The sequence below is a fragment of the Myodes glareolus genome, chromosome 19 (genome assembly GCF_982192425.1).
Source record: "Myodes glareolus chromosome 19, mMyoGla1.1, whole genome shotgun sequence".
NCBI classification, from domain to species: Eukaryota; Metazoa; Chordata; class Mammalia; order Rodentia; family Cricetidae; genus Myodes; species Myodes glareolus.
The window spans coordinates 13124833-13149994 of NC_142044.1; the positions used below are offsets into that span (position 1 = coordinate 13124833).

Below are 25162 nucleotides of genomic sequence, written 5' to 3' on the forward strand. Positions count from 1 at the left end.
TGTATCAAATAATATTATATTCATGACTATAGTATCTAAGTGTTCAATACTCATGAACTTATTAGTGATGAATATAACACAAATTCTATTTCTCCTGATTGTGAAAAGGGGTAAGACATGTAGGGTATATCAAGGTAATGTTAAAAATAAAATTTCATTCAGAAATAATTTAGCAAATTCTGTTATTACCACCAATGCTATTTATCATTTCTCCAGAACAAGGGCTAATGTAAACTGTAGTGATATTTCATTTGTGTTTTAATAAAGAAAGTTTGCCTGAAATTCAGAGAGTAAAAAAGCCCCACTGATCAGCCTTACAGACCAGGTAGTGGTGACATACTCTTTTAATCCTAGTAGCTACACTAGTTTGCCAAAGAAATTGGGCAGTAGTAGTACACATCTTTAATCCAAGTCCTAGAGAAAATACAAAACAGGAAGAGATAGTTTTCACACACAGTCATATTCTGAGACTACTGGAGGCAGGTCACCACTTCAGATTGAGGTAGAGGTAAAAGCCAGTGGCTGGCTGTTTTGCTTTTCTGACATTCAGTTTGAACCTTAACTTCTGTCTCTCTTTTATTATTATTATTATTATTATTATTATTATTATTATTATTATTATTATTCATGCTACAAAAGCTGTAGTAACCAATGGCATCTGTTGGTTGAAGGTGATACAACAATATCAGACTTTTGTTTTATTTGTTTGCTTGCTTGTTTGATTTTTGAGACTGATTCTCTGCATAGCCCTGGCTATCCTTAAACTCATGTTGTAGACCAGGCTCTGGACTTAAATACAGAGATCTGACGACCTCTACTTTCCAAGTGCTAGGAATAAAGGCATGAGCCACCATCACCTAACTAGGTTAGCCTGTTTATAATATACTTACTAGAAACTATATGTGGATTAGTTGCTATTTTGTTATTTATAGAAATTAACTATTTTGCTATTTATAAAAGTAAGTTTCTATAAATTAAAGAATTTCTTAATGATAAGAAGAAGTTAATGGTTTGGGAAGTCTTCTGTATATGTGTTGCTTTCATAGATTAATGAATAAAGAATCTGTCTTGGCCTGTGATAGAGTAGAGTAGAACTAGGAAGGAAAACCAAACTTAATACTTGGAAATAGAAGGCAAAGTTAGAGGGACACCATGGAGCTGCCAGAAGAGAAAGACCACAACCCAGAAGCTGAAATATTGCCAGTAGGCCACGAGTCTTGTGGTGAAATACAAAATAATGGAAATGGGTTAAATTAAGATGTAAGAGCTAGCCAATAAAAAGCTAGAGCTATAGGCCAATCAGTGATTTAATTAATACAGTTTCTATATGGATATTTCAGGGCTAGCAGCTGGGAACAATCAAGCAGCCTCGCAGAACAGATTGGCACAACAACATAGCTGACTACATCCACGTAAAATCTGAGAAAGCTTGGAAATGAATTCTAGACACACAAGAAAAACAGACTTTAGCAGCCCTTTTGTTTGTGTGTTTATTTTGGCTGTCCTTAAAAGAAGTCTTCCTGATTCAGAGGTGACAGGAAAAAAAGAACAAAAAGCACAAGGTTTCAAAACAGAAGCTTCCTGGTCCACGCTGTCAGCATGACTTCTGGCTCTTTCAGGAGGCTGAGCCTTTAAATGGGGTTTATGAGCAACATACTACAAACTGCTTAATGGTATGACATAGGCCCACTGAATACTTGGAACTGAGGTAGTGTGCACGGCTTGCAGAAGCAGCAAAATTGCCCCCACCATGCTGGACTAGGCAGAGCAAGCAGGCAGGGCTGTGTGGGCCCTAGCTATACCTACTTAGACTAAAAAAGGGTCCTTCTGGTCAGAAAACAATTACAGATACACAATAAAGACAGATACAGATTTAAAAAAAAAACTCTAAATGGGTCACAGTGTTTGATAGATGTATGTTGGCTTGGGAGAGAGAAGAAAAAGAGTATAGAGATTGCAAAAAGAAGTAAATGGTTTTAAAAATTAAAACAAAGTTTCAAAGAGACAGAGTGAACTTGTAGAAAAAATAATAGAGTAAGAAAAATAAGCCATATAAAGATGAAATATATATATATATATTTATTTATATATATATATATATACAGTCTGGATTATGTATATTATTGCATTTTTTAAATTTTTTTTGACTGTGAAGGAGCTAAGTACAAAGAAACATTTCATTGTATGAGTTGCTAAGCTAAACCAACATATATATTTTAAAGATATCTTGACACCAGAATTTGGGTCTAAGAAAAAATATTTTTCTTTTGTTTCCACAGAAAATGATAACCTATGGATCTATTTCAGACAAGTGAGGATTGATGGATCATGGTGAACACCCCCAAAAATTACTTTTCCCAGCAAAAAAATAGGAAGGAATTTGGAGAGAACTATGTCAAATTCCCTAAATGTTTGTTTATAAATATTTGTTTACATTTAAAGGGGTATATTCTATACATTTGAATACTTTGCATTGATAAGGATCTTGTTCTATCGGTACACATTTTAAGTCAATCTTATTATATGTACATTTCTGCTCTTGATTAAGGTATTGTGATTGTGCAGTTCATCTAAAAGTGTAATAACTATGAAATTATCCATTAATTAATAGATAATCATCTATAAGTGTCAAGCTTGTAGTCATGTGAGGTAGGTTTTCTAGATGAACAGAGATGTATTTCAGATGGATAGGCATTCTTTAAACCTTTCAAAGACTACAGAATATGGCATTTAAAATGTTTTAAGAACTTAGGCCTTTTCAAGACAATGAGACACATCTGCTCCTGACGGCACTAAGCTACTTCAAGAGAATGATGAGCATTGAAGAGGATCTTAATGGAGTTTGTTAGCCATTTGGGCAAGAAACTATTCTTTTCTGGAATACTTGATAGTATTTTGTGTAAACTGGACATGCAGGACCCAAAGAGAAAAGACTGCGGAACTTGCCTAAAAGTGAGACAGTCCTTTGGAGTTCCTGCTTCATGAAAGAGTCTGCCAGACATTCTGCAGGATACAAAACAAATTGACTGACAAACTGCCAATATAGGTGGAATTGTCTTTGAAATTTAGTGCTTCATGGGAAAGTTTGTCAGATACTATGAGCCTATAGGCTGAAGATGGATGTTTCAATGAGACAGAAGTTTGTTTGATTGTCCATGCAAAGAGATTTCTCTGTCAATTCTAGAGTTTTAGAAATTGCTTACAATGGACTCTTTGTTGACTTAGGCAATATATCCTTCTGGGGTCTTTAATAGAGGTTAAGAATAGTTATAATTATAGTTTTCCTTAGTTATAATAAAAAGTAAGATAGATATAAATAAAATAATTCTTGCTCGATACCTATTTTGTTATATGTAATTTTACTATGTTGACGTTAAAACCTTCCCTTTTATTTACAGAGAAAATGAAAAATGGTGTGGAAGTCCTTTTGTATATGTGTTCTGCGTATGTGTTGTATACTTATTGGATAATGAATGAAGAATCTATCTTGATCAATGATAGGGTAGAGTAGAGCTAGTCAGGAAAACTAGACTGAGTGCTGGGAGAAAGAAGGCAGAGTTAGATAGATGCTGTGGAGTCTCCAGAGGAGAATGACTCAGGCAGCCAGCTGGGATCATACCAGTAGGCCACAAGCCTCGTAGTAAAATATAAAATAATAAAAATGGGTTAAATTAAGTGTAACATGAGGGTTCAGCTTGTTGGGGTTTTCTGTCCTGGCCAGTTCCCCACAGCCGGAAAGCCACCAAGAAAATCACACAAGGATCTCTATTAGTTATAAAGCTGATTGGCCCATTAGCTCTAGCCTTTCTCTGGCAAATTCTCACATCTTGATTAACCCATTTATTTCTGATCTATGTTAGCCATGTGGTTCAGTACCTTTTTCAGTTGGGCAGATCACATCCTGCTGCTTCGGTGATCTGGGAAAGAGTGGGAGGAATCAACTTCCTCCTCCCCAGATATCTACTGCTCTCCTTGCATCAATTAAGGTGTAAGAGCTAGCCAATAAGAAGCTATAGCTAATAAGCCAAGCAGTTATTTAAGTAATACAGTTTCTATATGGTTATTTCAGGCCTGACCAGGTGGTAACAAACAGTTGCCTCACACAACAAGTTGATGTGTGGGAAACAGCAACCATTTTTGTATCTAGGTATGGAAAAAAAATTGCCATCAAATTTAGCCATGTTATAGGAAGAAAAATAGTAGAAGTTAGCACCAGACATTTTCTTTAAATAAAACTAAAATGCGGCTTGAATGTACTCTTTTAGAATAATATAGTTGATGAACTGAACCTTAGAATTAAAAATAAAAAAATAAAAACAGTGGGTCAGTTACTTATCGTGTGTGTCACAAAAGGAATAGTGTCAGTTGGATCCTGAGCTTTTTTTCTGGTGTTTAAAATATGTTTTCGGTGTGGTGATACCCTCAGGTGGTTCTTTTAAATATTTAAGTGAGGAAAAGCCTGATTAAAAGTAATGTTAAGAAAAAAGAAATGCAGGATAGAGTGAGTGAGTCATTTGGAAGAGACAGCTTGAGTTTGTCACTGACTACCTTGGGCGGCAAATGCTTAACAGCTTGCTTGCTAGCTGGAGAAGAGAAGAACAGACAATAAAAAAAAGGAAAGGAAAAAGGAAAAGAGTTTGCTATTTAACATTCTTTGATTAACATAAATAAGCCCCATGCACTTGATGCTCCATGTCCTCCAATAGTACAAATGCTCCTGGAATGACCAAGGCCATAAATTATTCCTTTGATAATCTGAGCCTTCTACAGAACACTGCTATATGAAGCTTCTTGATTGTGTTACAAGAATACAAAGGTTTCAAAAAAATAACATGTATTTAACAGTATTGCTTTGCATTGGATGTGATTATAAATTATACTTATAAAATGACAGTCTATTAGTTGCTTGCCTTGTTTCTAATTGCAAATTATATACATTCTAATACTGATAGTAAGGATTATCTAGTAACAAGCCACATGGTAGATGTTTAAAATATGTTCTTGAAAGCATTATTAACTTAAGAAAACTGGATTCAATGTAAGGTTTACTATTCGAACTATGATACTTTTAAGTTAATAAAATGTTCTGCAAAATGGTATTAAGCAAGAATATATAACATTTCTTATCCTGAAACAATGACCTACTCTGATGTTCCCTTTTAGTCTCTCCCATAAGCAGTATCTATTTACTTATTTATTTCATGTGTTTTTCTGTGTGCCTGTGTAAGTTTATGTGAATCATGTTCATGCAAAAGCCCACAGAAGCTACAAGCTTGTGCCTGTTCCCATGGAATTGTAGCTACAGGCAGTTTTCAGTTATCGTGTGGGTGCTGCAAAACAAACCTGTGTCTTCTGAAGAGCCATTTGAGCTCATAACTGCTGGCCCATTTCTCCAGTCCCTCTATCCAATTGTTTCCTTATTTTTAGTGTTTTCTTTTTATTATGGACTCCAAACTAATAACCAAAAATAAGAGTATTTTTCCCAAGACATACGATTAACATATTAATAAAAATAGAATTATGAAATTTAAAGGCAAATGGCTAAAGCTAGAAACAGCCATCTAGGGTAAGGTAATTTGGTCCCTGAAACACAAACATTGCAAATTTTCTCTTCTAAATGGATATTAGTTTTTAAGCTTTAGATATGTATTTTACTTAGAATAATCACAGAGGTTTGATAGCTGCTAAAGGATTATCTAGTAGGTATGTGAGGATTTCCCAAGAAAAGTGTGGCATAATATAGTCTTATAAGAGATTAAAGGGCAAACTATAATAGGATTAAAGAGGAGGGGAATGAGAGGACAACGCAGAAGAGAGAATATAAGGAAGGGCAACTAACACTAACGACCTCATGAAAAGTCACTTGGAAACCTGCTATTGTCTACTCTAGAAACTTCCTAAAATATGTGCATGCATGAAAGGAATATAAATAGAGTTCCCATATAATGGAGGAGACAATGCCTCAGCTACCTATTATATTTGACCAAGTCTTACCAACAGCATAAAAAATGCATTACATCTTGATGAGTCCTTTGTGAAAGAGAAATCGTGCTGGTGCTCACATAAAAGACTTCCCCCTGCTGAATATACTGTGCACTCTGCTGACGGAGAAAAATAGTCACGAATATCACATAACTATGAACTTTTTGGCCTGTAATTGTGACTTGCATGCAGAATGTAGTAGTGTAATATAGTCACCAATATCATGGGAGTAAACAACGTCTTGATTGGATTTAAGACCCACTCAAAATATCAACCCATACATGGCATAACTAAAATATCTAAGAATTTGATACTTTATTGGGTCATGAGCCTTAAGAAAGAAAACTGTTACTATAAATCTGTAAAATGACCATAGCAATAAAATAACTACCAATTACATACTGCTAAACCAACGTATTAATAAACCTCTTAGCCCTCATCAGATAAACTTTTTGCAATAAATGTTAGTTAACACAGAGAATTAAAAATGGATAACCTTAAAAGAATGGACAACCTTCAGAGAGTAAGAGACTTGGAGCGCTCAGCTAAGTGGAATATCTTAGTCAAAACTCTCCTCTAATCAGATTCTCGAATAAGTCATTCGAATGGGTTTATTCCTGTTTATAGCTAAATGACAGACGTTGTGAATGTGTTTGTGGTTATTGTGGTTGGTACTTTGAAAGGTCTGTAGAAGAATGTGTTGAAGGCTTCATTTCCAGCCTTTAGAATGGTTGGGATGTGGTAAAAAAAATTAGGAGATGAAGATTTTCTGTTCCCTGACTGCCATGCTGTGAGACGTTTTGCTACAGAAAATATCTTTGACTTGCTTGCCCACTACAGACGGAAGGAAAGGATGCTAAATGTCCATAGACAAAAGTATCTAAAACCTTGCATCAAAATAGCATTTTTTTCTCCCATAAGGTGATTATCCCACGTGTTTCCTCATAGCTATGGAAAACTAAAACATAAATTCTCTTAGATACTGGTGCTGATTATTCATCTGGAATGATAAATATAGGTATAAATGAGTGTCATAATCACTGATGAACATTATTCATTTAATTTTTAGAATTTATAAATAACAACTATTGGAGGTAACTAAGGATTTAATATAATTTAGGGACATATGGAGGGACTAGTTCAGTCCCATGGAGACTCCATTGTAAACAGAGAGGGCACATTGTTTACCCAGCTGCCCAAACCCAAATAATCACACAGAATATTTACTATATTAATTATATATTAACTGTATTAATTATAACACTGCTTAGGCAAAGGTTCAGGCATATTCCTACCTAGCTCTTATATCTTATATTAACCCGTTTCTATTTTTGTGTGTATTGTCACAAGGCTGTGGCTTACCAGAAATATTCTGGCATCTTTCTCCTTCAGCAGTTGCATGGCATCTCCCTGATGATGCCTTCTTTCCTCCTCTCTCTCTCTGTTTGGATTTCCTTACTTGCTATGTTCTGCCCGGTCATAGGCAAAAGCAGCTTTTTATTAACCAATGGCAATAAAACATAATAAAAGCATACAAAGGGGAATCCTACATCACTTCACAGTTCTCAATCTAAATTTCAGTAGTTTCCATGTGCTTGGTGCAGCTGTCTCTGTAGATTTCTCCATCATGATCTTCACCTCACTTGCCTCTTTTCAATTGGATTCCCAGAGCTCCACCTGGTGCTTGGTTGTGGATCTCTGTATCTGGTCCATCAGTTGATGGATGAAGACTCTATGATATAGTTGGGACATTCACCAATCTGATTACAGGGGAAGGCCAGTTTGGGCTCCCTCTCCACTACTGCTAAGAGTCTTAGCTAGGGATATCCTTGTGGACTCTTGGGAATTTCTCTAGCACCTTCAACAATATATATATATATATATATATATATATATATATATATATATATATATATAAAATCTTATATATATTAAATTCTGAAGACTGGTACAACAATTAGAGTGTTTTCCTCTTAAATTTGGTCAGTTGTTACTCGTGTTTACGTTAATCAGCTTTCCACAGCGAAGGAGAAACACTGGAGATAAGCTTCTTGTAAGGAAGAAATATTTATCCTAGATTATGTTTGCAGAGGCTTTTAGTCCCAGTCGCCCAGATCCCTCCTTTTGACCTGTGGTCACCCATCCGGTCAGGAGCCAAGCTGCTCCACAGATGAAAATGAAGGAACATAAAATGGAGAGTTGTTCTTCAGATTTGGTAAATTGCTGTATTACCCTGAAAATAACAGATTCAACTAAATATTAGAGCAATGTGAGGAAGGTGAGAATAGAAAGGAAGAGGCAATGAGTTCTACAGATAACTTTTTCTGAGCCATTTAAACAGGCATATCAGAAGCTTGGAACTACAGCTGAAGATGAGGCAGACTTTGGATGTTCATTTGATCATGTTTACCCTATCAAGAGCTAACATGGCATGCCTTTGAGGAAAACAATGAGTGAGCTTTATTAGAAACAAATTGATAATACATAAAAGATGAACCTAATCATAAACTGTGATAAATTTTATTTACCAGTATTTTATTAACATTGGGTGCTGCAATAATATCATTTCTAATGACTGAGCACAGTAATGCAATTCAATACTAGCCTTAAATGTACAACCATGACAAAAACTGACTTGTGTGATGAATGTCTCTTCTTGTTCTGTAAACAGCTCTTGGTGAAAAGGCAAACATTGTTTAGTAGAAAATGAAAACTAATATTGTTAACATATTTTCCACTCTAAATAAAATCATATAAGTTTGATTCAAGAGGATAAATGCAATAAGATGGGGCTATAGTTAAAGAAATATAAAGATAATTTAAATGTAGTCTATGGTATTTCATGTGAAATCCTTAAAGTAATAATGTGGAATATTTTAAATTAGACACAGATTGACTGTTTTAAATTTATAGAAAATAATCATTTACAGTCTAATGATGAGCTTAGAATTCACATTTACATTATGAAAGTTTTAATACTACCTAATATAAATATTTTTTTCTATATCAGATATCTTTCTCATACTCACATAATCTTAATATATATATATATATATATATATATATATATATATATAAATCCCTTGCTTACTTTAATTAAGCATATTTGAAGTATTTCACTTGTAAAATCAATCATCTAAACACTTCATCTTAATTCTTTGGCTTGATGTTGTGTCACATTTACTTTCCACCACTGTCACAACTTAAAGAAATGGTTCTGGTATTCTCCTGTCTGTGAACAAATTTCATGGATAACAAAATTATCAATGATAAATTTCTTATGTATAGCCACATTTTCTACATACATTTTTTTCTATTTATATTTTTATGAAATTTATAATTCAGGTGGTAGACAAATTTTTATATCAGAAACAGTTGTTTTATACATGCATATAGACATATATATATATATATTATATGGAATGAAAATGACATACTGCTTTTTTTAATATAATAATGACATTTTAATCCTACTTGGTTGCAAAACTTATTATCCCAGTATCTAATATGTAAAGACAAAAGGATTTTGAGATTAATCTAGTCTATTTATATAAGAAAACGCTGTTTTTAAAACAGGAGGAAAGGAATGACTGTTTAAAATACTGCATTAATCAGCTTTCAGTTTTCATTTAGTTGACTCTCTCAATATTTTCCTTTAGGACATGTTTTCCATTTATCTTTTGATGTTGGAAAGGTTTTCTCTACTATGTTTGATAAGATTCTTTGGTATTTGTTCTATCATTTAGTTTTTATATTTATTCCTGTACAATCCTCTTGAAAAATACACTGTTGAAATTGTATAGGAAATTAACATCAATCATCTTACATTCTAATATTACCATCGTCTAAAAGCTGTGATAATTAGCATATAAATATAAAGAGACGGAACTTAATAATGTAAAGAAATACATCTCTCTGAAGTGACTACAGAGCTTGTTCAATATCGACCCACCAACATTAAAGAGAAGGATATCACAAAACCACAGTTGTAATTATCACATAGGCTGGGCACTTAGAATTTCAATTTCTTCTATCATCTATCTATCTATCTATCTATCTATCTATCTATCTATCTATCTATCTATCTATCTATCATCTACTATCTATTTCTCTTTCTTTCTTATTATTTATTTATTGATTTTTTTTGATGTTTCAAGACAAGGATTCTGTAAGTTTTCTAGGCTGTCTTCAAACTCACTTTGTAGACCAAGCCAGCCTTGAACTCATAGTCTTCCACCTGCCTCTGCCTTCCAAGTGTTGGTATTAAAAGCATGGGCCACCACCACCCAGCTAGGAATAGAAATGCTTCTGTTTATTAAACAATTTTTGAAAATAGTTCTAAATAAATAAATATTTTGGAAGGTTTTATTTTCTACTTATTATGCTTGTTTTATTTATAAATTTACAAGATTATTAATGATTATCTAACACATTGATTCTGTATTTCTGTGATAGAAAAATGAACGTGTAATACATTTTTAATGAGTGCCACATCCTGCAGTAAGAGTACTGAACTCCTCCCATTTTGAGCAGCAGCCTAGTGAAATTATCTTCATTAGGGGCTTTGGACAACTTTGATTAGGGTTTTCTATAACTAAGTCTCACTATATAAGTTCAAGGTCAGTCTCTTCTGTAACAGACTGTGTATATGTTGTCCCTTGGTCATTTTCTCCCTGTCTATGAGGAATTGAGGTTCCAGAAATCTAGTGTTTTATATTCTTGCCATTTTTTGGCAGAATATAAAATTGGGTCTTTGATGTTGATGCAATATAGCTCTATGTATTCTGGCTTCTTCATGATTTGCTGAATCTGTGGGAGATAAATTCCAAAGCTTTGTAGCTGCTGCTGATTTCTCCATCCTGAAAACTATGGTGTGCTTACAGATAGGCCATTGGTCTCTATTACGTTTTTCACTGAAGAACAAATGATAGTTTTTCATCAAACAGACTGAAACAATACCATGTTACAGCTTGATATGAAGTGCTGTGTTCAGTTTTAAGGATCATCTTCCTTTTTAACACCAGTGTCTATAAATAGATGCCTTTTCATTAAGTCAGGAATGTGATATTTATTAGTTTTTTTATTATTGAAAATATTCTCTTCTCTCATACAATAAATCCCAACCATAGTTTCCTTTCCATGCATTCCTTCTTCCTCTCCAAATCTATTATACTTTCATTTCCCTTCAAGAAAGAGCAAACCTCCAAGTTGAAAATTTTATGGTTGTTGAATGAACTCTTAAGGTAATAATTTTTCAGTATGTTTTACATATGTTTCGCGTACTACCATAAACATTCTCTCCAGTGAATTGGGAAGATTGGCAGTGTATCAGCTGTCCTGACCAGCGAAAACTTAGCTCAGTTCTAGAACACTTGAACTGACCATTTTCCACTGCTATAAAGATTTTTCTCTTTATAACTGAAAGAATACTGTGCATATGGTTGCATCATTTCTTTCCTTGGTTCACACTGAACATGGGTGTATGACACATTGACAGCTTTGTGATTTCTGTGAAACCTTTAAAGAGTAAACAATGACTATATTCTTCTACACAAATAACACTTGGGATTCAACCTCACAAGAAATTTCGTATTAGGATAATCCATTTGCAAAGGAAAAAAGATAGCAGGTCATGTCTGTTCTTTCATTAAATACATTTCAAAGAAAAATGGCACTACAGACATGGTAATACATATGTGACCATATTATTTATTATTTGTGGTAGAATATGAGTGATATTAGATATAATGTATTAAATATCAATTAACAAGCAAACTAATTGAAATAATATTTTCTAATACATTAAAATATATGAATTGGATGGAGCTAGAAAGAAAACGTATTGAATGAGATAACCCAGACACAGAAAGACAAATATATATGCAATCACTGAAGTGGGCTTTAGAGATAAAGCAAAGAAAACCAGTCTCCAGTCCACAACCCCAGAGACCCTAGACAACAAAGAGGACCCTAAGATACATGGATCTACATATGGAAGAGAAAAAGACAAAATCTGAGTAAATTGGGAGCTTTGGGATCACAGCAGAAGGCAGAAGGGAAGAGAGGAGGAAAGAAGGGGAGCAGAGAAAAAATGTATATCTCAATATAAAAGCAATAAGAAAAACATGTGGAATCAAACAAAAGTTTTAAAGCTTATGTTCGAGCCAGTTCATGGTGGTGCGTGACTTTAATTCCAACACTCAAGAGACAGAAGCAGGCAGATGTATATGAGTTTGAGGCCAGGCTGGTCCACAAAGTGAGTTCCTAAACAACCTGGGATGTTATGCAGAGAAACCTTGTCTCGAAAGAAGAAACAAAAACTTATGTATGAACAACTTAGTACGGTTTGGTAAAGAGGGAAAAAAGTTATTAAATAATTTTGAAACCAAATACATTGCATGATATAATGCAATTGATATACAGTATCAACTATAATAGCTATAAAATACTTTTGGCTTTGTAAAACAAAATTATTTTTATATTTTTATTATAATTAAATTAAAAAAAATTAACTAAACTTCATTCTTGAATTTTTATGAAAATGAAAATGGGATATATGGCATACTAAGCAATATATTTAAAAGAAATATATTCATTTAAAAATATGATTAAATATTGTTCCATTCTAAATAATATTAATCTTTTTATATCAATCTATCCTTCCCTTATTAAATACTAAGATTAGGTATATAAACTTAGCATTTTGATTGTTTTAGAAAATAATCTTCACTAAGATAGTAAAGATTTTCAATCATACAAAATATTTATTAGCATATAACTAATAATTTTATGTATTATGCCCCAAGAAATTAAATAAAGCTTGTGTCTACCTTCCTGCACTTCTCTGTATTTTAGTCCTTTTAAATCATGATATGTATTTCATATTCCCTTATTGTCTATTCCTATGGTTATGTGTTCTCTCTATCAGCTAAGTTTTAATAAGCATTCATTATTTGCAATACGCCAGGAATGTGTTGAAATTGGAGACACCTGTACAAATGTATAAATTGGTCAGAACTTAAGGTGCCTGTAGAGTTTTTATGAGCGACATATCAAAAACATGGGGAGCAATTTTGAGAGAAGGTATGAATACTCTGAGCATAAATACAAAAAGTCATAATATGAAGTGGAATTTTGTATTTCTGAAGTGAATTTCTGAAAATGACTGCGTCTATACAACATTCAGAAGAAAATGGACTAAGATTCACACACAGAGTGTTATGAGCAAAAGAGAAATCTAAACCATGTTCATCTGACAGTTCTGTAAATTCTCACAACTCATAGCCAGAAACTAAACTTCAGATTCAGGGAGTTGTGGCCGCTGTCTGTGCTAAAGTTTGCTAAAATACAAGGAGTACAAAGTGTTACCTCTTTTTGTCTAACATCATTCAAACCATTGAAGTTTTTCTTGTAAATATGAGAGACTACTGTTGACTTCTTTGAAATGGAGACACAGCATGAAATCAATAAATCCTCATGTGTATATCCAAATCCATATTTTCATTATAACATTGTGTTTAAGGAGTAGATTGATCCTCAGATTAGAAATTTCTCCCTCTTCCTTTTCCCAGTTCCTCCACACTGCCTTTCACATCAGGATTCACTCCCTTTCTGTCCCTCATCAGAAAGCAAACAGCCCTCTAAGAGAGAATAAGAAAACAGAACAATGAATTAGTGAAAAACAAACAGAATAAAAAGAGTTCAAGGAAAAACATGAGAAGCATTAGCAGAAAGAGAAACTCAATCATTTTACCACTCTGGACTCCTATGAAAACACTACTCTGGAAGCTATGATATCTTCCCAAGGGTTAAAATAGAGAAAAACAAACAAAGTAAAAAATAAAAAAAAATACAACTTATAGTAAAAATCACAGTTGAATTTATATTTTAGCCACTTATTTTACACTGGAGAAATTAATTAGAACTGTTTAATAATTCAATTTTATTTGTGGGGAGGAACCTTGAATTTGGAGAGGATTATGACAACCTTTTGTTCTGTTACTGCAGAAGTATTCAGATCTAACTAGAAATGTACAGTAGTACTGTCAGAATGATTCAGTGAGCCAGTGGCTCATTGTCAGTGAGACAAATGAATCATGGTGAAAGAAGACATATCTGTAGTAGGTTTGTGGTGTGGGCGGTTTTTTCTGTATATGTGTTGCTTTTATTGGTTAATGAATAAAGAAACCGCCTTGGCCTGAAGATAGGGCAGAGTAGATCTAGGCAGCAAAAACTATACTGAATACTGGGAGAAGGAAGATGGAGTCAAAGAGATGCCATCTAGCTGCCAGAGGGGAAAGACATGAGCTGCCAGCCAGAGCCTAGCCAGTAGGCCATGAGCCTTGTGGTAAAATATAAAATAATGGAAGGTGGTTAACTCTAGGTGTAAGAGCTAGCTAGCAATATACTTAAGTGATTGACCAAGCACTGATTTAATTAATATAGTTTTTGTGTGGTTATTTCAGGAGCCTGGAACAGGAAATGAGAAAGGGCCTCCAACAACAGGCATAGGGGGCTTGCAACTTAAAGGAAGCATATATCTCAAGTTCACAAGCTTGAAGGATTATAGCCCAGAATAATAACCAGATTAAGCCTACAAATTGAGATCTTCTATTTCTTTTTCATGAAAACTCAACTCATATCTTTACATCACTTCACAAGACCATGAACAAATAACCGAACAACCCAACTGAAATCAGTAAGTCTTCCCACCTACAGAGCCACGGTACTGCATATTTGTGTCATTTTATACTAGAAAAATGATGGAAAGCTGTTATTGCCATTCTAGAAACATGATACAGAGCAGAGGTATCAAAGTGTGGTGGCCAATTCTTCACTGCTACCTGATTAACTGTGCTATGTATTTACAATTCGAGCATTTCAAAATTGCACATGAAAATTCTGTGTGAATTCTTCCCGAAGGGAAAAAAATGACAAAAATTTAACACTGACAAACAGACTGAGAAATCAAAATTTCTATTTACAATAACATTGAAAGCTATTTAAATATTTTTGAAAACAAATTTATAAAATTTGGCAGACAAAGCAAACATCAAAATTTACCTCCTCTTATATTTTTCAATATTAATTGTACTTGTTTGAAGTGCAAACTAACATAAAAATAACTGTGCTTAATGAATATAAGAATATAAGATTTGTCTTAAAAAGCTCTTGGAAAATATTAAGGTTCCTAACCTCCTAAATATTGTCGAAATTAGTTCAACTTTTGTCATTGTGATAATGAATATGTATGAATTAACTTGCTAAGACTAATAAATACATTTAGCTATAGAAAAAAACTTTGTAGAAATAATTACAATGAAGAAAGTAATTCTCTGAATTTATTTCCCCTTGAAAGAGAAGAGGTTAGAAGTGTATGAAGCAGAAAACTGTCTCCTAAACTTCTATCTAGGATGTTATTTATGATGCATATTCTATTTTATTTTTAATGTTTTATTTCATAGATAAATGTATATTTTATAGAAAGAAACAAAACACCAGATCGGATAATATTTATTTTGCAACTTTCTCAGATGTAAAATGTAAAATTTGTGTTGTTGGATTACTGGATTTTTGTGGTTGCTTTCTAGTATGAGCTATAAACATGCTTTTATACATTGCAATAGTATATAAGTTAGGAGAAAATGCCTGGGGATGCTATTCGGTACTGCATTTCATGTACAAATAAGAGTTATTTATTTGCACATACTTTAGTGGTAGTATTAGGTCTGACAGACTAAATTATGAAAACATAGTCCTAGAAAGAAACACTGAAATCTGATAGAATAGCACTTCAGTTAAGGATGCAGTGTTCCCTATTTAATATAAATATACTTGCTGATTATTGAAATAATTCTATGTCCATGATTTCTAAGAGAAATATTTAGGATAGAATATTTTTATCATTCGACATTTCATTTCATTTAAAAACAAAAGTACGTACTTCTATATATTTCAACATTCTCAGCAGAGAAGGGATTTCCCTATAGCACCCCATTACTCTTTGACACATGGTATTTTACTCTAAAATGTAGTTCATTAAAACCTTATATTGACTTAATTCTTATCAGAGTTCAGAAACAGAGGAAAGGTGTTCCTATGCTAAGGTATAGCCTGGATGTGAAAAGTAAAGTTCACTAACACTAACCAATTATATTACATTAGTGATTGGTAAGAAATCAGTTCCTTGGGGCTAGCAATTCTGATCCCCTCTTCTGGCCACCACTGGTACTGCACATCCATGGTACACATACATTCATTCAGGCAAACACATACATAAAATAAAAAATAAATAAATCTTTTGTTTAAAAAAAAACCTATCTCTTCATAAGTTTTGAGAAAATTAGATGATCCTTATGGTAATTAGTCTTCCATCACCATACCTGGAGAATTCTGGACTTAGTTAAGTAAACTGGAAATTGGTATCTCTTCTATTACCGTCACTTACCCTCGTAATATACTTTAAATCCATGAGCACTAACAGCAAAGTCACTGGTCAATCGTAGTGAGAACACAGATTTGGTACTTGTCACTGGGGGTGGTAGGTGGAATCCTGTTAACCTAAAAGGCAAAGCAGAATTCTTAGACATGTAATCATTAGCATAATAGGGTTTTTAAAGAAATTAGAAATCATGTTATCAAGTTCATTTTTTTCTGTATATTCATGCATAATTACTTTTATTTCCAATTATAAATTAGCAAACAAAGTTCAAGTATATAAATGAATACATTTAATAATGGAAGTATATATTTATTAAATCTTTTAATACCTATCAATAATACCTTTATACTAAAATTGTCATTAGTTCTAACTTTAGGAATAAGAATTACTAGTATTTGTGTTTAAGGGTATGGTGTCCACTAGGACAAGAAAGTGATCCTTAATATACAGATCATGCAATGGTCATAATGTGTATGCAGATCAGTGTCCTTGAAACTTCAATGTTGCCTTTGAGGGATAAAAAGTTATATAGGAGAAAGTAGAAATTAAGCACTATTTAAACTCCAGTTTAAGTAGTTTAAAATAGTTGTTTTTCCAAGTGCAAATGATATTCTGTGATAAAAATCAGCTAACTCAGCTACCAATCCCAAAACATGTATCTGTTTCTCTATAAGACAGCATACAATTTTATAGGATCCAGGTGTTTTATAAATATTTCATATTTGTTACATTATATGTTAAGGAGTAATATACGGTAATGTTTTAATGGAATTAGTTATTTATAACTTAGTTTAATTACAAATATAATTCATTAATAACATGGCATTCTTGAGCATAACTGGATTATTTCTTTCTTAAGGTCAATAAAAGGATAAAATGACTAGTCACTACTAGAACTCATTTTAAGCCACTGATTGAGAAATGATACCATAGCAGCAGTTTTAAGTATCATTTGATTCTTCTTGGGCTTTAACTGAAATGCCAATGCAATTAAAATGACAAATATTATCCAGAAGTATTTAATGGAGATTGTTTTAACTGTGCACCTTGAGGCTGCAGTTGCAATGTAATATATGAAAGAATAAAATCAAAAACAAAATCACAAAGCCAGAAAACCAACATAATTATTTTAATTTTGTACTAAATCACTGGCAATAACATGAAGAATACAAATTTGAATATGAGAAAAAATAAAAAAAGATAATTGTCCCTTTAAATTCATTGAATTCAGAGCTCAATGCACAATATTTCAAGAGTCATGGTTTTAAAGAATTCATAGTATGTGTGTATAAACAGTAGTATTTGATTACTCATATTGCAATTAAGACATACTTGACTTCTTTAGACCTTTTCCAATATGTTTTCATTAAAATACTTGTAAATCTTCTCGCAGTTTCATTCCAGAACATATCCAAAAGTTTTAATGGTTTTCTTGCGATGGAAGCCACATCCCTTAAGTTATAAAACATTTTGTAAAATAATAACAGTTTGCAGTGTGTGTGTGTGTGTGTGTGTGTGTGTGTGTGTATTTTATATGTGCACTAGAAGAATATGTTTACACAAGTCCTTGATAGTGTCTTAGTACATGTGTTCTTGTGGAAACCAAACATCAATATTGGGTACATTCCTTGATCATTATCTACTTTATTTCGGGGAACACTGTCTCCCCCTAAAGAGAGGACTCACTGATAATGTGTCTGACTGGTAAAAGAGTTTAAGCTTTCCTCTTTATCTTCCAATATTCCATTCTTCAGCACTAGTGTCCCATACATACACTGCTACTTCTTGATCTGATATAGGTGTGACAATTCAAAATCTGATTGGTCTTCATGCTTATACTCAATGACTTAACAAGCCCCACTCTCCACCCAGACCTTGATTTTATGAGTTGTTTCCTCGGCATATGGTTAGAGTTGTATCTGTGATCAGAAGCACATAATATGCCTGTACTTGTATTGCTACTAAGGCCCATCTCTCTTGTATAAGATGAGATAGCTTTCTCAGCATTACTGAGTTACAATATTGCCCTTATGTGTCAGATGTCGCAAAACTTTCATAATTAAGAATAGCTGTAATATGCTTATAGTCCTAATTCAAGTTACCACAGACTTATACAATGTTTCTTATTACCTCAATATAAGCCTGCCCAGAGCAGAGTTCAGTTGATTCTCTGCTTAGAGTCTCACCAGCTACATTTAAGTTGTGCCTTACGCTTAATGGCTTTCAGAAGGTCCTGAACTATATCAGTCTCTAATTCAAAGTAATTCAAAGCACTGAGGCTGTTGCCAGAGTTCAGCTTCCTGTGTTTGAGGAATTAAGCTTTCTGCTTCCTTGTTGGCTGAAGAATCATTCTCAGACACAGGACTTTGTATGTATCCATTGCTTCTTTTGTGACCCACCTTCTTTATTACTTGAGATGGATCTCATGGTTCTTTTTTTTTCTTCTAATTTTTCCTTCTCTTAAGATTAACATTTCAGCTACAGAAGGCTTTCTACATTTAAAGTCTAATGCAATTGAATTACATTTAGTGTATCTCTGTTTTAACATCTGAAATCTGTATTTTTACCCACAAGTTTTCATGTGCCATAATATCATACATTTTTAATTGTTCTTCTAGAACCAATACTCTATCTGATGTGAGATTTTCCTTTGTATCCTTTGAAAAAAGGTTTTTTTTAATTAATATAAAAATATGTGGCTGACAATTGGGGCAGAATGAGAAACCAATGATAATGACACTGGGATTTGTCTCTACAGAATGTACTGGCTTTCTGGGATCCTATTCTATTTGGATGCATACCTTCCTAAGCCTGGATGGTGAGGGGAGGGCCTTGGACTTTCCACAGGGCAGGGTACAGGGGGGCAGGAGGGAAGTGGGGAAGAGTTAAAATTTTGATTGGTAGTATTTGTAAAGTAATAAAAAAAACAAAAAAAAATAAAGAAATAAGACTTGGCCTGACTGGGCAAAAGAATAGATGTAGGCAGGAAAAAAACTAAACTGAATCCTGCGAGAAAGAAGGGTGGGGTCAGGGAGAAGCCATGTAGCTTTGCCAGAGACAGATGCCTGAACTTTAGCTGATAAGCCAAAACCATGTGGCAATACACAGATAATGGATTAAATTAATATGTAAGAGTAAGGCAATAAGAAGCTAGTGCTAATTGTCCAAATGGTAACTAAATTAACACAGTTTCTATATGATTATTCCAGGGTTGTGCAACTAGGAACCATCAAGTGACTATCCTGCCAATATCTGTTAATTTTAATTATTAGTGAGCATTAACTAGATAAAATATTCCAAGTTGAAACTTTAAGTTAACTCAGACATATAACTAAGGTAAATATACTGTTTAATTCTGGGCAAGTATTGGTTAAAATAGGTATAAACAAACATGTACAATTGTTTCTCTTATTTTTGTATTTCAAGAAACATATATATATATATATATATATATAGAGAGAGAGAGAGAGAGAGAGAGAGAGTATACAAATTGCTGAGTTGACATATTTCTGATTAGGGAATAAAACATTGTTTATAATACTGAATTCTGGTTTCGTCTTTCACTATTTATTACTCCTCCAAAGAGACAACCATCATTTTGACTTCTACCAAATAAAAGATTTTCACATTTAAAAGATTTATATGGACAGAAACATAAAATTATGCTCCCTCTGCATACTTTGACTTAATGGTATATTTGTTTCCTGACAACAGAATAGAAACATTGATCACGTTTTGCAGAAATCTATTTTATGAATAGTCCTTATATTTTTTATACACTAGGTGAATGTTTGTTCTCCAGATAGATCTTTTATAAGCAATATTGTTATAAATATTTTAAATGGTTCAAAATTATATTGATATAATTCTATGGTGAATATATGTATAAATGAAATCTCAGTGTCATCACTAATAATTTTTTAATTAAAATGTTTCTGCACTGCCAGGATATGAATATAACTATTACACCTTTATAGCTACTGCACGTAATTAGATTTAAGTTCCACTCAACAGGAATGGAAAAACACCTGCTACTGAAAAGCTAACCCCTTAGATCTAGTGAGTTCATGTATCTTAAATAAGAACCTACTATGACCACTTTATGAGAGCAGCCTAATTTTAACTGCATTGTAAATATTTATTCTCATACTATGAGAGAAATATCATTAAAGGATCTGCTCTTTTCAACAGACAGAGATCTGAACAACAACAACAACAAACCTCACAACTAGTTAAAATACAGGGACCATAGTGTGCCAGCCCAAAGGATACATCTACAATACAAATTTTGCACCTCAGACTTGGGGAGCATCATGGAAGAAAAAAACATATGAATTTTAAGGAATGGAAGTAAGGAACACTGCAGTGAGATTGTATCCTCCAGAGAAGAGAAGGAAGTTTCTAAAATAATACCGGAAAAATATTGCTGACTAAACAAGACCAGAAGAAGTAAACCATCAATAGATAGGCTAATGTGAAAGGAAGAAATTTTATAGGGTCCCACCCCTAAAGAAAGAACTATAGCCAATTAATTAAGGCTGAGAGTAGGAGAAATAGCATTCCACCTGGAGGAGCTCCCTATTTGGTTAACCAATGTCAAGTTGTATATATTTACATATGAATAGGCATATATATATGTGTGTGTGCATATATGTTTATATTTACAAATATATGGTTCTGAGCTATATTATACATATATTATATAACAAAAAGTGGGTTTGTGTGTGTGTGTATATCTTACATAAAAGATTTTGGGATGAATCAATGGGAAGTATATATGGGAGAGATCAGAGCGAGGAGAGAAAAGGGGAAACATGTAATTACATTTTAATTTATAGAAAAGTATAACAGAGATAAATACTAAAATAAAGCTATTTCCCATATTGAATGATGCAGGTTGCTCTTCCACAACAAGCAAAAACTATTCTCAGAAAAAGTGAAATTTAAATAATTTTAATGCACAAATGTATCAGGAATCCTTATCAAAACAAAACCATACTACTAAATCAAATTTGACGTATAATATAACTGATAGTCTTTGAATCCAGGCTTAGATCTACAGAGCTCTCGATGTCATTGTTTTTAACCGCCGAGTAAAACTCTAATGTATATATGTTCCACACCTTTTTTAACCATTCTTCTATTGAGGGGCACCTAGGTTGTTTCCATGTTCTGGCTATTACAAATAGTGCAGCTATGAACATAGTTGAACAAATGCTTTTGTAGTATGTTAGGGAATCTTTAGGGTATATTCCCAAGAGTGGTATTGCTGGGTCCTGAGGGAGGTTGACTCCCAGTTTCCTGAGAAACCGCCACACTGATTTCCACAGTGGCTGCACGAGTTTGCATTCCCACCAACAATGGATGAGTGTTCCCCTCACCCCACATCCTCTCCAGCATAGGCTATCATTGGTGTTTTTGACTTTAGCTATTCTGACAGGTGTAAGATGGTATCTCAAAGTGGTTTTGATTTGCATTTCCCTGATCGCTAAGGAGGTTGAGCATGACCTTAAGTGTCTTCTGGCCATTCGAAGTTCATCTGTTGTGAATTCTCTGTTAAGTTCAGTACCCCATTTTTTAATTGGGTTAATTAGAGTTTTAGTGCCTAGTTTCTTGAGTTCTTTGTATATTTTGGAGATCAGACCTTTGTCTGATGAGGGGTTGGTGAAGATCTTCTCCCAGTCAGAAGGCAGCCTTTTTGTCCTACTGACAGTGTCCTTTGCTTTACAGAAGCTTCCCAGTTTCAGTAGATCCCATTTATTCATTGTTTCTCTTATTGTCTGTGCTGCTGGGGTCCTACGGCGGTTAAAAACAATGACATCTTGAATTTTGCATGCAAATGGATGGAAATAGAAAACGCTTTACTGAGTGAGGTAAGCCAGACCCAAAAAGAGGAACACGGTATGTATTCACTCATAAGTGGATTCTAACCATAATTAAAAGTCTTTGAGCCTATTATTCGTGATCCTAGAGAAGCTAAATAAGAAGATGAACCTGATGAAGATTATTTAGCTATCCACCAGGAGGTAGGAAATAGACAAGAGTCCCAGGTAACCTCGGGTGCATGGGGGGGTGGGAGGGTCGATGGAGGGGGAGAGGGCTAGAGAGAAGGGAGTAGGGGAGGAACGGGGAAAGCTTGGTGGCCGGGGATGGGGGGGGGAGGGAGGGAGGATGAATATGGGATCAGGGAACAATATATTTCAACTAAGGGAGCCATTTTAGGGTTTACAGGAGACTTGATTATATATGGGATCCCAGGTCCAAGGAGAAATCCCCCAGATTGCTCTCTGGACAGAGGAGAGGTTGCCTGAATTGGCCGTGGCCCATGACCATACTGATGTATATTTTGCTTATCACCATAGATCCTTCGTCTGGCGAAGGACGGCTATGCAGTCGGAGGCCCACACTGGAGCAATGGATTGAGCCCCCCGAGGTCCGGAGGGGGAGCGGAAGGAGGAGGAACATGAAAGACGAAATCAGTACTGCGAGGGATGCTATCACCCACTGATACAAGGGAACGGATCTGATGAGAATTTACCAGGGCCAGTCGGACTGGGACTGAACGAGGACGTGATCTAGCCAGATGCTCGGAATTTGGCCGGATTCTCTGACTGTGGCTGGCCCGGGGTCTTTCTGAAAAGCCATTGACTATGACACTGGGACCTGTTTCCTCTGCATATGCTGGATTTTGGGGATCCAGTCTGTTTGGACGCTCGCCTTCCTGGACCTGGAGGGAGGGGGAGGGAGCTGGAGCTTCCCACAGGGCAGGAAACCCTGACTGCCCTGGGGGACAGAGGGGAAGGAGGGGGGGAGTGGGGGGAGTGGGAGGGTGTTGGGAGGGGGGGCGGAAATGGAAACTTTTATAATTTAATAAAATTTACTAAAAAAAAAATAAAAAAAATAAAATAAAATAAAAAGATCTACAGAGCTCTCTACTATGTTACCTTACATGGCTAATGGAACAAGGAAGACGTAATCAAGAACTACAGAGTTGAAAGTTATGCTGTATTATTTTAATAGCTCCAGGGAATTCACAAAATAGAGTCAGTGGTTAGAGAAAAAGATAAAATTACAGAATCACATGTGAGAGTGATACAATTGCTGCCTTTGAAGATGAAAGCAAAATGCAAGTCAAGCAATGCCAGGTAAAAACTGAGAGAGGAAGAGGCAGAGCCTCTCAAACCCTTTCTCACACACTCAAATTGTAGCTCTGAGCAACTGAATTTCACTCAATGAAATCCAACTTGAATTTCAGCACCACAGTCACACACAGATACACCTCTGTTGTTTCATTACTACATGGAAAAGAACTATCCCGAGCTATGAAAGTTAGAGAAAAGCTCTCCTTTCTACTTTAGAAACTTAAAGTATCTACAGAAATTTAAATGTGCCCTGTAATTTACCATGGAATCTTTTTGGAACCTAGTGAGGCACTATTAGTAATTGCTGGCTACTGAAAAAGAAAGTATAAGAATTCATCTTTTTAAGGATATGTCCTCTAGTAGGCTGGTCACACAAGGCAGACCCCAATCCCAAAATTCATTGAGCTAATGAAGGTGGACTTGATAGAAAGAAGAGACACAGAGAGAGACAGTCAGAGAGAAAGAGACAGAGCTTGGTTGGGGATGGATGCATGTGTAAAAGGGAGAATTATAGATTACATATAGAAACCTGGCAAACTGTGTGCTTGTGTTGGATTAATACTCAGTAGAGAACCGACTTCGAGAACCATTGCTGATTTTTCCATTAAAGCACTGGCAACCACAGTTGAGAGTGCCTCTTCATTGCCCTCACACCTTTCATTATATGACTTCATAAGCACTGTAAGACTCAGTGATATAAAGTTATGCTGTCTTTAAAATTCATGCTCTTATCTATCTCGTATATTTATCAACAAACCCCTGTAGTTTTATGAGGACACAAGGATGAATTAGAAACAAGTTCTGCCTTCATTGAAAAATCATTTGTCTCTTGGAAGATCACAGTGAGAAAAGAAATGGATTGGGGTCAGAAGTTATAAGTTTGTTTCCATGCCCCAGTGAGTGTCAGCTGCATGAAGTTAAACAGCTTCAAATGATTTCTGAGCTGTCATTTCTTCAATAGCATAGAAAATATGATTGTTCTCTAGACCTTCTCTTAAGGAAAATGGCACTCAACCCTCTATACTACTTCATCACATATTCCTGTGAGAGAAACATAAATGACAACATAATCATTTAACAACACACGACACAGTGAATTCTCACAATGCCTGAATCACTGCAAATGACTTTATAAAAAATACTTTTATCCAGAATACATTATGGATAAAAATGTGAAATGCAAACACATTTGCATTTTTAAAGACAGATCTCATATTTTAAAGCTTTCAAGTCATATTAACTTTGTTTGAAAATACACTTTACATTAATTGGATCTTAAAGAAAACTTCAGATAGACTTTCATAAAGTGCAGAGCTTCCCTTTAAATTCAGAGATCAAAAATGGGCATAAAATAATGTCTTCTGAACCAGTGACTTCATGGAATCAAGGAAATTTTTTAGCAATCATATCTTTTTTACAATTTTATGAGTCTCTTCACATCAGAGTCCACTGGTTATGTAGTTAGAGATTGGATCACTACAGTTTAACATCTCCATTTGAGAAATTAGCCTTGCCCCATTTTGTCTAACAAAAATGGAGAACTTTTATAGTATTTCAGTTTGTAATAACTGTAAATAGAGGGTGAATTTAATAAATC

At 34.4% G+C, this 25162-nt stretch overlaps 1 protein-coding gene across 1 annotated transcript in view; it reads right to left on the minus strand.

The window, feature by feature from the left end:
• Csmd3 (CUB and Sushi multiple domains 3) overlaps window positions 1-25162 on the minus strand; it is a 1053984-nt gene that overhangs the window by 887673 nt on the left and 141149 nt on the right. Inside the window, exon 3 of the mRNA XM_087898772.1 lies at window positions 16430-16542. Within this exon, the coding sequence (XP_087754898.1) occupies window positions 16430-16542 (113 nt within the window). The remainder of the gene's footprint in view (window positions 1-16429; window positions 16543-25162) is intronic.